At 37.9% G+C, this 12,573-nt stretch overlaps 1 protein-coding gene across 4 annotated transcripts in view; it reads left to right on the plus strand.

Moving 5' to 3' along the window:
- The window catches only part of LOC149140132 (Ypt/Rab-GAP domain of gyp1p superfamily protein), a 287,711-nt gene that overhangs the window by 9,743 nt on the left and 265,395 nt on the right, over nt 1-12,573 (plus strand). For 3 of the 4 annotated variants that reach the window (XM_089446802.1, XM_089446799.1, XM_089446798.1), the window contains exons 2-3: nt 7,243-7,399; nt 7,618-7,801. In XM_089446802.1, the coding sequence (XP_089302928.1) occupies nt 7,243-7,399; nt 7,618-7,801 (341 nt within the window). Of the gene's footprint in view, nt 1-6,974; nt 7,050-7,225; nt 7,400-7,617; nt 7,802-12,573 lie in introns of those variants that run through there. The other variant, XM_089446801.1, reaches the window with a different exon arrangement.

A 12,573-nucleotide genomic window follows, 5' to 3' on the forward strand; every position in this document is an offset into this window, starting at 1 on the left:
CTCTTGGTCCAAGTAAAGGGCTCCCACACGTAGTTTAGTTTGATCATCGCAAATATCATTCAGGGTGAAATATTGTTCCATTTGTGCTACCCATATTGTTGGATTAGAGCCATCAAATTTATACATGTCTAGCTTGGGTGGCCGAGGGTGGGAATGTTGGTGATTTCCATGGAAGTGAATATTATGGCTAGATTCTCCTTCGAGGTGTTCATCAATACTATGTGCCTCCTGATGAGACCCTGGCATGCTCTTGGTGAATTGTGCAATCGATTTTGCAATGTTGTCCAGTTGGTCCTTGAACTCATCCAACCTTGTTTCAAGGCGCTCGATCTTCTCATTGGCCATGACTTGAGCTCTGGTTTCTACCATGCATAGATCTCGGTCACTTGAAGTCACTCCGATTTTTTTTTGGGACCGCTAGAAAATTGAGGTTGACAAGTGAATGGTACCACTGCGATCAGCTCGTCGTCCTGAATCTTATGGGCTAAGTCTCTTGTAAGCGTCCCGAGAAGGACTTCGATTTTTTTTTTTAATTATTCTACTCCGAATGAAGTTTTACTCCCTGCTGATCAATACTGCAGTGGCCAAATTCCAGAAAACTTGATCCTGCCCAATGTCCTGCGAAAATTGGGCCCAGACTATAGCAGCAGCAAGCCTCACTGCACAGAGAGTCAGATCTGCCTGCGAAACCCCAACTGCTAAATGTGAGTTGCACTGCGGCGACAGAACCCCAACTGTTGGATCTGATTGGTGCGGCGGCGACAGAACCCCAACTGCTAGATCTGAATTGTACTGCGGCGGTAGAACCCCAACTGCTGGATCTGATTTGGAAGATAAGATAATGGGCGATCTTCAGAGAGTAGACATACACTAATCTTGGGCTATCATGAGCATGAAGGGGTGACATATGGTAATTTGTAGCTAGCGTGAGCACGGGAAGCAACATAACTATGGTCACAAAGGAGTGTCAAGTGCTACAGATCGCAATATACATAAGGGTCCAACAATAGTACTCGGCCCAATCTTTCAGGGCGCTAACTAAGGAGGATCAACTGTACCCTTAGTCGTACTACCCGACTACCCTATCGTACGCGCGAGTAATCTCCCCGAGTGCTGTTCTCAGTGTACTGTAGCAGCAAGATGACCGACGACTTATCTAAGGCGAGGTTTCAGGTGATCCTAGGGGGCTTCCGATATACCCAAAGGGTACATGGAAGTGCAGTCCGTGCGCGGTTCTGTCTAATGTGCTACTACTCGAAGGGGTACCCACAGGGGTTACAAGGGAGTCCAACAAGTGTGACCACCTCTTGTATTTCCTGCGTGCATGCCTCCCCAAATCCGCAGGTTTATGCGCTCAATGACAGATCTTGTGGTTTAAAGACGCTAGAACACGTCTCTAGCCTAAAAAAAATTCTGCAAAAATTGGAGGTACAACCGGCCCTGGAAAGTGCTCTGATACCACTTGTTATGCTCTTGACCTGCGAGAAATTCCAGAATACCAAATATGTGAAGAAATACAACCCAAAACACAGAATAAAATGAGAAAAAACAACAAGTATTTTATTATTCAGAGATAGATGCAATGTTCACTTGCCTCTTCAAGGGGGCAACCTCCAACAGAGCAGAGCTTGATTACAAATAAGACTCGATGATCTTTCCCTTCTAACTACGACTATTTATAGCTAAATGACCTCCAACAACCTAATGACTAGTGGTCCTTTGCATAACATGGGTTAACCACTTTATTTATTAATTATGGCTCGTTTGCAACTAACTGTGGTCCCTTTCTTAAATGCGGGTCAACCACTTACATTTATTATTACGGGCTCTATTGACTCTTTAACTAACTATGACTATGACTCGGCCCCATTGGGTTTATTACATAAATAAAGGGGTTAGGGTTGGACCCTAACAAATATGAGGAAGGGTATGTATATTACACAAATCTGAGAGGTGTGTCAACCTTTTGCAGAATGCACTAACAAAGTTTAAACATTTTGGTTTCAAAATTCAATTATGGTTTGAATTATTTTAGCGTAAACATGTAATCAATGAGAGTGAAAGGAACCATGTGTTTTCAAGGAGCTTTGTATGAGAACTGCAAAATTTGATAGAAAATATGCTATTGAAACTGGCAATGCACTTGAAATTCACCATGATATTTCTGAGATAGATATTCACACTGAATGGACAAGGGAGATACTCAGTTTGGAATTTGGATAAAATTTGATGCGGGGCCTTGGTTAAAGGAAATATGGATTTTAGAAGTCTATTGACACAAAGAAAAAAATATATTAATGTCTATGGATTGCCAAAAGAAATTGTTGGGGCTAAAAGAATACATTAGGCGAAAATGCATAATAAGGAGTATGGAAGGCATCTTTAAACCATATGTTAATAAATGAAACGGAAACACAAGGTGGAGTCTAAGTAACAGGACACACCTTTAAGGGCCTTTGTGTCAGACATGGATACGATAGGATGTGTCAAACATGTGTTTGCCACATAAACATGTGACCTAATTGTGTTCTGATTTCATAACACATGTCATGCGAAAAGGCACCTGCGGGTCACAAAGAAAGTGATCCACCCCTCATTTTTTCACATTTTTCTCTTGCGGGTTGGAGCTTTGAGGTGTGTTGGTGTATAACTGCAGATTTGAAGGGATTCCAAATGCTTGGTAGGTTGATTTGTAAACCAGATTGGTTGTTTTTCCTACAACAATTAACCATGAGGATCTTCTCTCAGGTTACTTCATTCTCTTGTTTGCAAGAGGAATTTAAGCATATATGGGAATTCGTACATTTTGAAAAAGAGTAGGCTTGAGCAGTCCAAGGCAGAGACAATAGTGTTTGCGCACATCAACCTATGTCTTCTTACAAGTAGAGGGAGGAATAGTTAAAGGGGAAGACAAAGATGTGGGATGTGTTCCCTAATGATAAGGATTTGGACAATAATTGTCAATGTTGCGTTGCCATTAGCCAACTTGGATCTTAATGATCCAATGCTAGAGCTAGTTGCTTTTGATGATGGTGATACTCTTGAGGGGTCGTCCTCCACACCAACAAATGCACAAATTAGATTGGATATAGAAGAGGAGGAGGATGGAGGAGAGAACAATGGTAGTGATGTTGATTTTGGTTATTCTAGCATGGAGGAAGACTATTGACAATCACGAGCTATGAGATTCTTCCATCTACGATTCTAGTGTCTAACCTATTTTGTGTTTGCCATTGGCATTCCCACCTATAGTACTGGTGACTTAGTATTTATGTAATACATTTTTATTTAGATGACTTGATCATAAAACTTCAGTTTATGGTTCTAATTTTGTGTGTTTGTTGTTTGATCATCATTGATGTAGCACTAGAAAGTAGTAACCAGTTGTATGATTGTATTTGTATCATGTAAATGTTCTAATAGCTAGTTGTATGGTTGTATTTGTATCATGTAATTGTATCGACTCCCAAACTTGTAGGTGAGACTGCTCTACCTCCATTATCTGCCTCTACACACAATACCGTAAATGGTGATACATGATATCTATATGCTTGGATCGATCGTGAAATACAAGATTGTCATATAGCTTGATCCAATTCTGATTATCACAATAGATCACGAATCTGATCAAACAGTCCAAGAAGTATCTTTCTCATCCAGATTGCCTCACATGCTTCTTGACTTGTAGCCATGTATTCTGCTTCTGCCAAGCTGAGCGCCACAAATCTTTGCTTCCTGCTGTACCAGGAAACAATTGCGAACACAACACTGAAAATTCCACCTAATGTATTCTTTCGGTCTGATGGACTCCCCACTCAATCTGCATCTGTGAAGCCACACAACTTCACTACTGCTGTCCGTCTGTACCATAGTCCAAAATGGGCAGTACCTCTGAGGTACTGTAAAACATGCTTAGTTGTCTTCCAAAATAATTTGGTTGGCATAACCATAACCATAATTTGGTTGGCACCCAATGGGTTTTTTTGACCCCAAGACCTCAATAAGCGAATTTCCAGCTTGCTGGAAATTCAATTTTATTGCAGGTTTAAGGCATAGAAGTGGTTTTAATTGACCCATTTTCTATCTTCTAACCTCCCCACTTTTAGATCTTGGATCAAGAAGTGTTTAGGAACTTTTGAGTAGTTTGTAAGGGGATTATCTCACTGTTCTCTGCAATTTTTTTGTAGAATTTGCAGACCTGTTATAATAGGACAGCAAATTGATTTACATAGCAACCCCTCTAACCTAGGATCCGATTGTAGAAATAATTGTATATATGGTTAGTATATTTTATGTACACTCAATTTGAATATTCACATGCTATATCTTGTTATATTAGTGTATTTTCATGTTGGTTTAGTTTACTTTCTGCAGATTTTACACAATAGGCTAGCAGGGCAACAACATAAATTCTTCCACTTTAGTCCTTTGACCTTATTACAAGGCCTTTTTTTGTATTGGTTGGCTGGAGTCATCGAAGGGAAGCCTCCATAGAATTTTTGGTAGAATTTGGGCTTAAATGTCGGGGACTTGGACTTTAGTGACAATGGGCCCCTGTCCTATGTGTGCCAGTCTAAAAGGGTCTTTGGCAACCCTACTAAAATGAATGCCAGGTCCCTACCATGGATATCACACAATTGGTACTTGATATCATCTGTTTTCATGCTGAGTTGTTCACTACTCCTAACTAAAGTTAGTACATGCATTAAAGGGTAAATGAGAACTGTCTGTTTGGAGGTGCGGCAATATAATTATTTCTGAAGCTCTTTGAGGGGTTGAAAGTTGTGGGATATTTGTAAAATGAGTCTTAAGGAGTTGAGCAAATTGAAGAGTTTGGGAAAATAGCAGGTAACAGTAACAGTAGGAGTAGAGAATAAGCAGATTCCATTGCAAAAGAATAGAATCACTAGTACAGTAAATAGAAAAAGAATTATAAGGAGAAGGTGCCTACAGAAGCATCACTGACATATCATCTTCGACATTGTTATCAAAAGTTTTAGTAGCAATTCCTGATATGAATATTACTCTATATAGGCCTCCGGTTGTTGCAGATATTTCAACAGGAAATGATAGTGTGAGATCCAGACTTGAGCTGGACCTCAAGATTAGAGGAGTGGGTAGATGTTAACCCAGATTTTGCTGTGATGATCCTATTTTGTTAGTTAGAGTCTTTTGTCTTATTGGCATTGTAATCAAGGCACATTTGGTGAAATTTATATTGCGTTCCAAAAGTTATAAGTTGTTTGATAAGTTGTGCAATAGGGTCGTGAAAGTTGATTAAATAGTCATAATTTTAGAGGTCTTGATAAGTTAGGGGTTGCAGTAGTTCTCTTGATTTATGGTACATGTATGACATCCATGAATCTCAAGCGACATCCCTTTTTCAGATGAAGGTGTTTTCACAGTTATTGGGCATCGTACCTCCATTCTAGTGATCACCTTATGGATGTTTGTAGACTGATATGCTTTGACAATTAGACTATACCACTTTTCGTGCTCTCTTAGGTATATCTTTTTGTGCTGTTCTGTTTATCTGAATCACATTTATACTTTTACTCCTTTTACTCTTTTTTTGCCATTACTCTAAACTTGTAACAACATGGACAATCTATCCTCAACAGCTTGTGCCTGATTGGGTCTGTAGTATTTTATTTTTTTTGATATTGCCATAGGTTCCACCCCATATTCACATGCTTTATGTATATTTTCCCAAAAATTCTAGAAGTTTTCAAACTTGTGACATGGTCTATCTAGATCTGTTGTATTAGTGCAGTTGGTCACAGTGATTTGTCCAACGTGTAGATTCAACTGCACATGGTTATCTTAATGTTGAAAGGTTAGATATATTTGACATCATGTGAAGGGAGTTAACAAACAGAGCATTGGAACTTGGAAGTAAGCCAGATTCCTAATTCTTATGAGTGCCTGTTTTAGGTCTAGATGTGGATATTTGCGTGCGAATGGTGCCTGGGAAGAACATGAGAATCATCCAGCAAACATCCTATGAAGCATAGTCAATAAAAAGTTTTGACATGATTTTTCTAAGAAAAATATATGGGAAAAAACAATATTACTGGTTTCTAGAATTTATCCTAATCCTGATACACCAAAGCACGGTGTTAAAGTATAAACATCAAAAACCAGGTTTGAAAGGGACAACGGTTGAAAACTTTAAGAGCGTATACATATCATAGTAGACAGTGAAGATATAGTGAACAACAAATGCCAAATATCTAATACTTCAAAAGTTTTAACTCATAATAAGCAGTGAAGTGAGCACTCAACAAAATAATGTGCAAGAGAGCAATCTTATATGGAGGGCATGGGACAGCATAGAATAAAATTTCAAGATTTACTGAAAGGAAGATAATGGGTGGGAAAGGAGAGGAAATTTAAAAGGTTAAAGGCATTATTTTTCATTTTTTTTGTTTGGACGATTTAATTTTAAACTTTGAATTTTATTAAATTTAGGCCTGATAGAAATGATAGTGTTTTTCATGGTGATTGGTGAATCAAATGAAACTATTCTGTAATTATGTATTGCTACTGTACACAATATACATTTTTGTTATACATCTATATTTTTTGAGACTAATATTCATATGATACGTCTATAAACTGCCATACCCTTAACCACTGAAATCAAAACTTTAACACAATGTAATTGCACCTTACTTGTACCTGCAGCTGCATCTTGGAACCCAAGTAGTGATGATTAGAACTTTTTAAAGGTTTTACAGTTTCCAGAATCTTTGTTATCATATTCAATCTTGTTTTGTCCACTTTCCTCGCATTTTTGACATTCTTTGCCTTTGCTGTACTTGGGACTGGAGTACATGTTTTAGTAATCTACTGGATGACTTGGATAAATACAGGAGCCTTTTTTAGATGCCAATAATTATGTTGAACTTGCTTCGGAAAGGTAAAATTCTGAGGTTGACCAAAACGTAAAACTTTGGGGATTATATGCTTCCTGTTCCCAGAATGGCATGGGTGTGCAAACCATGTTGTCACTACCGGCTTTTACCTTATGCTTGGAGCAAATATTGGTAGCTATATTTTTTGCTTTAGTGTGATGCCTACACATTTCTTTGATTAATTATACATCGTTCTAGGAAGTATTTCTTATTCGACTGTTATTAATTTCAATTTCTTCTAACATCTGTTGATAATTTGTTATGGGGTGAGGGTGTTTTTATTCATACATTTCTTACAATTAAAACAGTTCTGTTGTCTCTGTAGATTGCTTAAAGGGCGTAGTTTTCCTGGTAAAGTTCTGTTGAGCCGGAAAACAGATGACACAGTTAATTCTGGTACAGCTGAGCCCACTTCAATTTCTGGCAGAAGTGACTCGGAGAATGACTTAGGTACAAGCCAAAATAATGAGGCAACTGCGAAGGTTTTTACATTTGTCCCTAAATCTCCTTGTTCTCTTCACTCTTTTTGGTACTTTGTTTGTTGAAAGGGTTTTTTTAAAGGTGGGTTCTCAATAACTTTCTGTAGACTGGTTCAAGTTTTGTCCTTGCATACCATTCTTTTTAGAATTTGAGTCTGTTAAACCTTACACTGAGTGGGACAAGTTCTAGTTATGAGTTGCTTTATATGTATTTATTACAGGGTGATGCTCATGGTGATGGCAGCAGCACAAGCTATGGAACTGCAGAGAAGTCAGATTCATCTTTTCACAATGAAGGCTATAAAGCTGCTGAATTCCAGAAATCAACCTCCTCAGCTAGAGCAACAGATTCAACACGTGTTGCAAAGTTCATCAAGGAGTTGTCTGCTTCAACTGTTGAATTGGGTACTCCATTGTTATCCATTTGAAAGCACATTAAAATAAATTTCCGTGGTCAATTTTGTCATTTTACCTGTAGCGCTTTCCTATTCTTCCAAACCAGGTAGAGCTCTTTGAATTGTTTATTGTCTAAGAAACAACAATTTTGAATTTCACGATCAAAACATCTGTAATCTTTTTTCAATTGAAACGGATTCTCATAATTTCAAAAGAACATGCATTTGGCTATCCCTATAGCTATCACTAAATGGAAAATTCTGAACTGAGTACATGTAATCTCTGGTAGCGAACAGTTACTGAATGAATAAGCTGAAAGTGCAAAATTTGGAGAAGTTCTACCAGTTATGGAGGTCTGTAATCTTTAAAATATGATCAATACCTAGAAAAATATAATAATTTGTCCCTGGATCTGGGATTATTTTCTCCAGTATTGAAAGATTGCTTCCTTTGTTTTCTTCTGATAGGATTGGAAGAGTTTTAACCCAAGTTACCTCCTGCTTTATAACCTTCCTAATATTTTTTGATAACAAATTCTCGAGGGCTCAGCCCAAGCCAGGCCCATTAGTGAGCTTAGCTAACAACGTTCAGTCTATAACAAATTCTATTGATTCTTGCCCTGTAGAGAGATGCTTATAATTGCTTTGCCCCTTTCTTTTCTTAACTTGAATCCAATTTCTCTGTTTCCATCCCTTGTTGAGGTGATGGAGGAGAAAATCAAAATTTATATTTCTACATCCTGTTTATTCATTATCATGGGTTGCATTTTTGTTTTTTCATTTTTTGAACTTTCTCATCTTCTGGAAGGTCACTTTAGACCTTATAGGCAATGCAAAACATGGGTGACTCTTTTTCATTTCATCCTGATTTTTGTAATATACTTTTACTCTTTTGAAAAATTGAAAATCTTATTGGACAGGATAAAGCTACACATTCATGTCCATGAAACTTCTGCATCTCAAAGCAGTGTTCCTCAGGGAGGCATCTCCTAGGGTGGGGGGCATGACCCCCATGTTTACCACTCTTTCAAGATGGGGGGATGCATAGGGAAATGTTTCCCTACGTCTCCCTTTTGGGGAAACATTTGTGGGAACACGTGCAGAAATGTTTCCTAGAGTGGGGGATATGTTTCCCCGAAAAGGGGGATGTCTGAGCATCCCCCCAAAAAGGGGTGCTTTTGGGCATCCCCATGAAAAGGGTGCTTCTCGGCGTGCCCCCATGAAAGGACTTTTGGGCATCCTCCCTAGAATAGGGTGACTTTCGGGTGTTCCCCTAGAAAAGGAGTGCTTCTGGGCGTCCTTGCAATTTTTTGCCTATATAGGTGTTGGGTCTAAAATGCGGATGCCAATTAGAGTTTCATTTACTGTCAACCTGGGTAAGTAAAACATCGAGGATCATCCAATATATATGGACTTAGAGACAAACTAAACTAAGCTAGGTGAAGAAATATTAAAGCTCCCTTACAGGAGACTGTTCATTAATATTTCTAATCAACTATTTAAACTAATGAAATTAAAGCTCTTGAACATAATTCTGATTGATTGCATGAAATATTAAAGCTCTCTTACGAGGGACTATTCATTTATATCTCAAGCATATAAATCAGAAACTTAAACTAATTAAATCAAACATTAAATAACAAATCAGATTCATTGAAGGAAACATTAATACTTTTTTACGAAAGGTCATTCATTAATATTTCAAACATATGAACCTAATAATTTAATCTAATGAAATTCACAAACATAAAATAAAAGCTTACCAAAACAAAAGTGTACTTGCCAGGCAATGGGGATCCTTCCAAGGATTCACGAGCACACCAAAAGAGAAGTCAAATGTAGAGGATCAAAGAAGCTCCATTTTATTCCTTATAATCTTCAAAGTACAATGGCCAAAAGCTCATATGATCCTAACCAAAACTATTTTAAATTCTATCTAGATTAACATTACTAGGTTACAATGAAGGACTAGGTTCTAAAATTCTAAAAATATTAAGATTACAAATGAAGGAGATAACACTCCTATTTATACAAAAGCTATGATAACAAACTCATAAATGTAGACCCACTATTCCCTCCTTTGATCCACATATTTCTCAACCAATGGTGACACATAACCCTATCCTCCATGATCACCTCCACGAGGTCCATGATCTTCTCCATGAGGTCCATGATCTCCTCAAATTCGAAATTGAACATAGAGTGCCACATACAGAGGCCTTGGAAGCTTCCTTTGTACCTACACAGGTCAACAAACTCATTCTATTTGTTAGGTATAAGTATATGGATATTATTTTCTAAAGTTTAACCACAAATTCACTTAAAAATACTAAGAATTAATAATGTTTTGGAAAACACAATGGTAACCAATTTAATGATGAAAGTGAAGTTGATGTGGTGACATGGTGGTGGAATAGAGGTGAGAAAATGTGTGAATGGAGTGAAAGTGGATGTATTTTAAGGATAATTCTTAGGCCCAACAATAGGCTTAAAAAATGAAAAAAATAGAAAGCAAAAATAAGAAAACAAAAACAATATATAAAAACCCTACCTTACTTTCACTTTTATTTACATTCTAAGTCACATGACATGATGACATAGAACATGGAGGACATGAAAATATGAGTATCCGACCCTGACACGATGAGCCCCAGAATAGGACATGAAGGACATATATATATATATATATATAACAAATTAGTGAATTACACATAAAAAATGAAATATAAACAGAGATTCCATTTGGAAATCAGATTTGCCTCTTAGTTATCTAGGTGTTCCAACCACTGAAATGGGAAGAAACCAAACTAAAGTAAAGTGGGGAAAGAGGAAGGATGCTACTTGGGATGAGAAGATCCAAAGCACCTATATGGTGAGCCAAAAGAGTTAAGCTTGCCACAGTGTTTGATATGTCAAATCTCTTGCAAAAATCTAGAAAAAGATATCCTAAAACAAGGTGAGATCTACACTACTAGATCAACCAAAGAAATAGCAAAAAGTTATTGCCCAATAGGGAATGTCGAGTGTGTCCTCAACTGTGAGGTTCTCTCGTAGTTGGCATGCCGATACTTCCATTGAGGTGTGATTAAAGAAGATCCATTGAAATGAGAGGGACAAAACCAAGAAACCATAGACCCAAGTTGACCAATGTGGCAACAGAGATAGAAACCAAACCAAAGGAGAGAGTGACACTATGAGGGAAAGCCTCTAGTTGGTAGGGGGTTGGAGGAAACAGTTAGTCCAAGTAGGCAAAGAGGTTGAGAAGGTGATTAGAGAGCTTGAGTCACAGATGTGATAGAGTACTGACATTTTAGAGAGTAAAATTGGAACCCAAAACAAGATGAAAAGAAGGGTACTCATAGAAAGGCAAATGATGCAAGTTTGTTAAGGAAATGACAAAGTAACTGTTGAGAAAATCCTCCAACCATGGGTACTCATCGAAGTTGCAGCTACATGTCTTGTTGGCCTTAAATGTCATCTCCATTTCATTGTATTTTACTCTTAGTGGCCCTAGTCTTTTTACCCTTTTACTCATGCACACTTTATAAATCATTAAGATATTTGGGCCTCGAGCATTTTGATATTTATGTGGATGTATCATCTTTGTGCTTGAGTTTTTATTTAGTAATTCCTTAAAGTAGTGTTGTGTATCTATTGTATACCATTTGAAGAAGATATTTTATCCAGTGAAATCTTTTTTCTTCCTTCAAATCACCATTGTCATTAAATTATCTGATTTAAATTTCATGTGAGTTTCCTTGTGTTTATAAAGGAAAATACTTGATCTGAAATGGAGCAGATTAGTAATACTGTGCTAATTTCCCATTCAGAATAAAACCTAAGATGCTTATCATTTGCTTATCAAGTGCTTAAGGATTCACCATGTTTGCTTAATTAACTGATTCCCATGAGAGTTTCTTATGTAAATGTTATAAACAATTTAACATAAAACATATGCTGAACAACAACAAAATAACAACAAAGAACATCAAAATACAACACACAACACAAAGATTTGATGAGGAGTTCACCCCTCCTGGGCTACGTCTCCTTGGTCCAACTTCCAATGCTTGGGCCTCTCTATTATGCTCAAAATTATAACAAAAGTGTGTTTACAATGCTCAAATGCCTCTGAAACTTGTCTCCATGAGTTCAAAATACTAAAAAATGGCTATCTAGCCTCTTTTTGCATCCAATTTGGATAAGAACTGAAGAAGTTATGACTTCTCCTAGTTCTCCCACTATTTGTTCCACAAATTGCTCCAAAACCGGCAGAAACCCTCATTTCCGCCCCAAAATCTGCTAATCAAGCGAATATTTCTCCGCGCTGCGGGCCATAACCTGTTGGCCGTATCGCAAATCGCAATCAGCAAGGTTTGGCAGGTTGAAGGTCTTGTTAACACGACGGAATGTTGCAATAGTGATATTGCAGACCCGGCGAGGGTATAAACTGTGGCTCATAACATCTCGTGCCTGGGTTATCACATTTCGCAATCGGTAGAGAACCAATTGCGACATGCGATTGTGATCCGCGATCCATCGTATTGCAACTTGATACCTATCGGGGCCGATTTTGACCTGTTTGCGATATGCGATATGCGATCGCATTGCAACCCTGAACCTGTCAAGGGCCGATTTGTAACACCTTTTCCTTCTGCGATTTGCGATATGCGGGGGCCAATGGCAACCTGCCACTTGGTGACTCCTCATTCGTTGAAGGGCTTTGCCATGTTATCCAAGCCTGCCATGTAGACAAGTCCAACTTAAACTTTGAATTGCTTT

This window comes from Pinus tabuliformis, chromosome X, assembly GCF_031772625.1.
Source record: "Pinus tabuliformis cultivar Carrire ecotype Pingquan chromosome X, CPIR1, whole genome shotgun sequence".
Classification (NCBI taxonomy): domain Eukaryota; kingdom Viridiplantae; phylum Streptophyta; class Pinopsida; order Pinales; family Pinaceae; genus Pinus; species Pinus tabuliformis.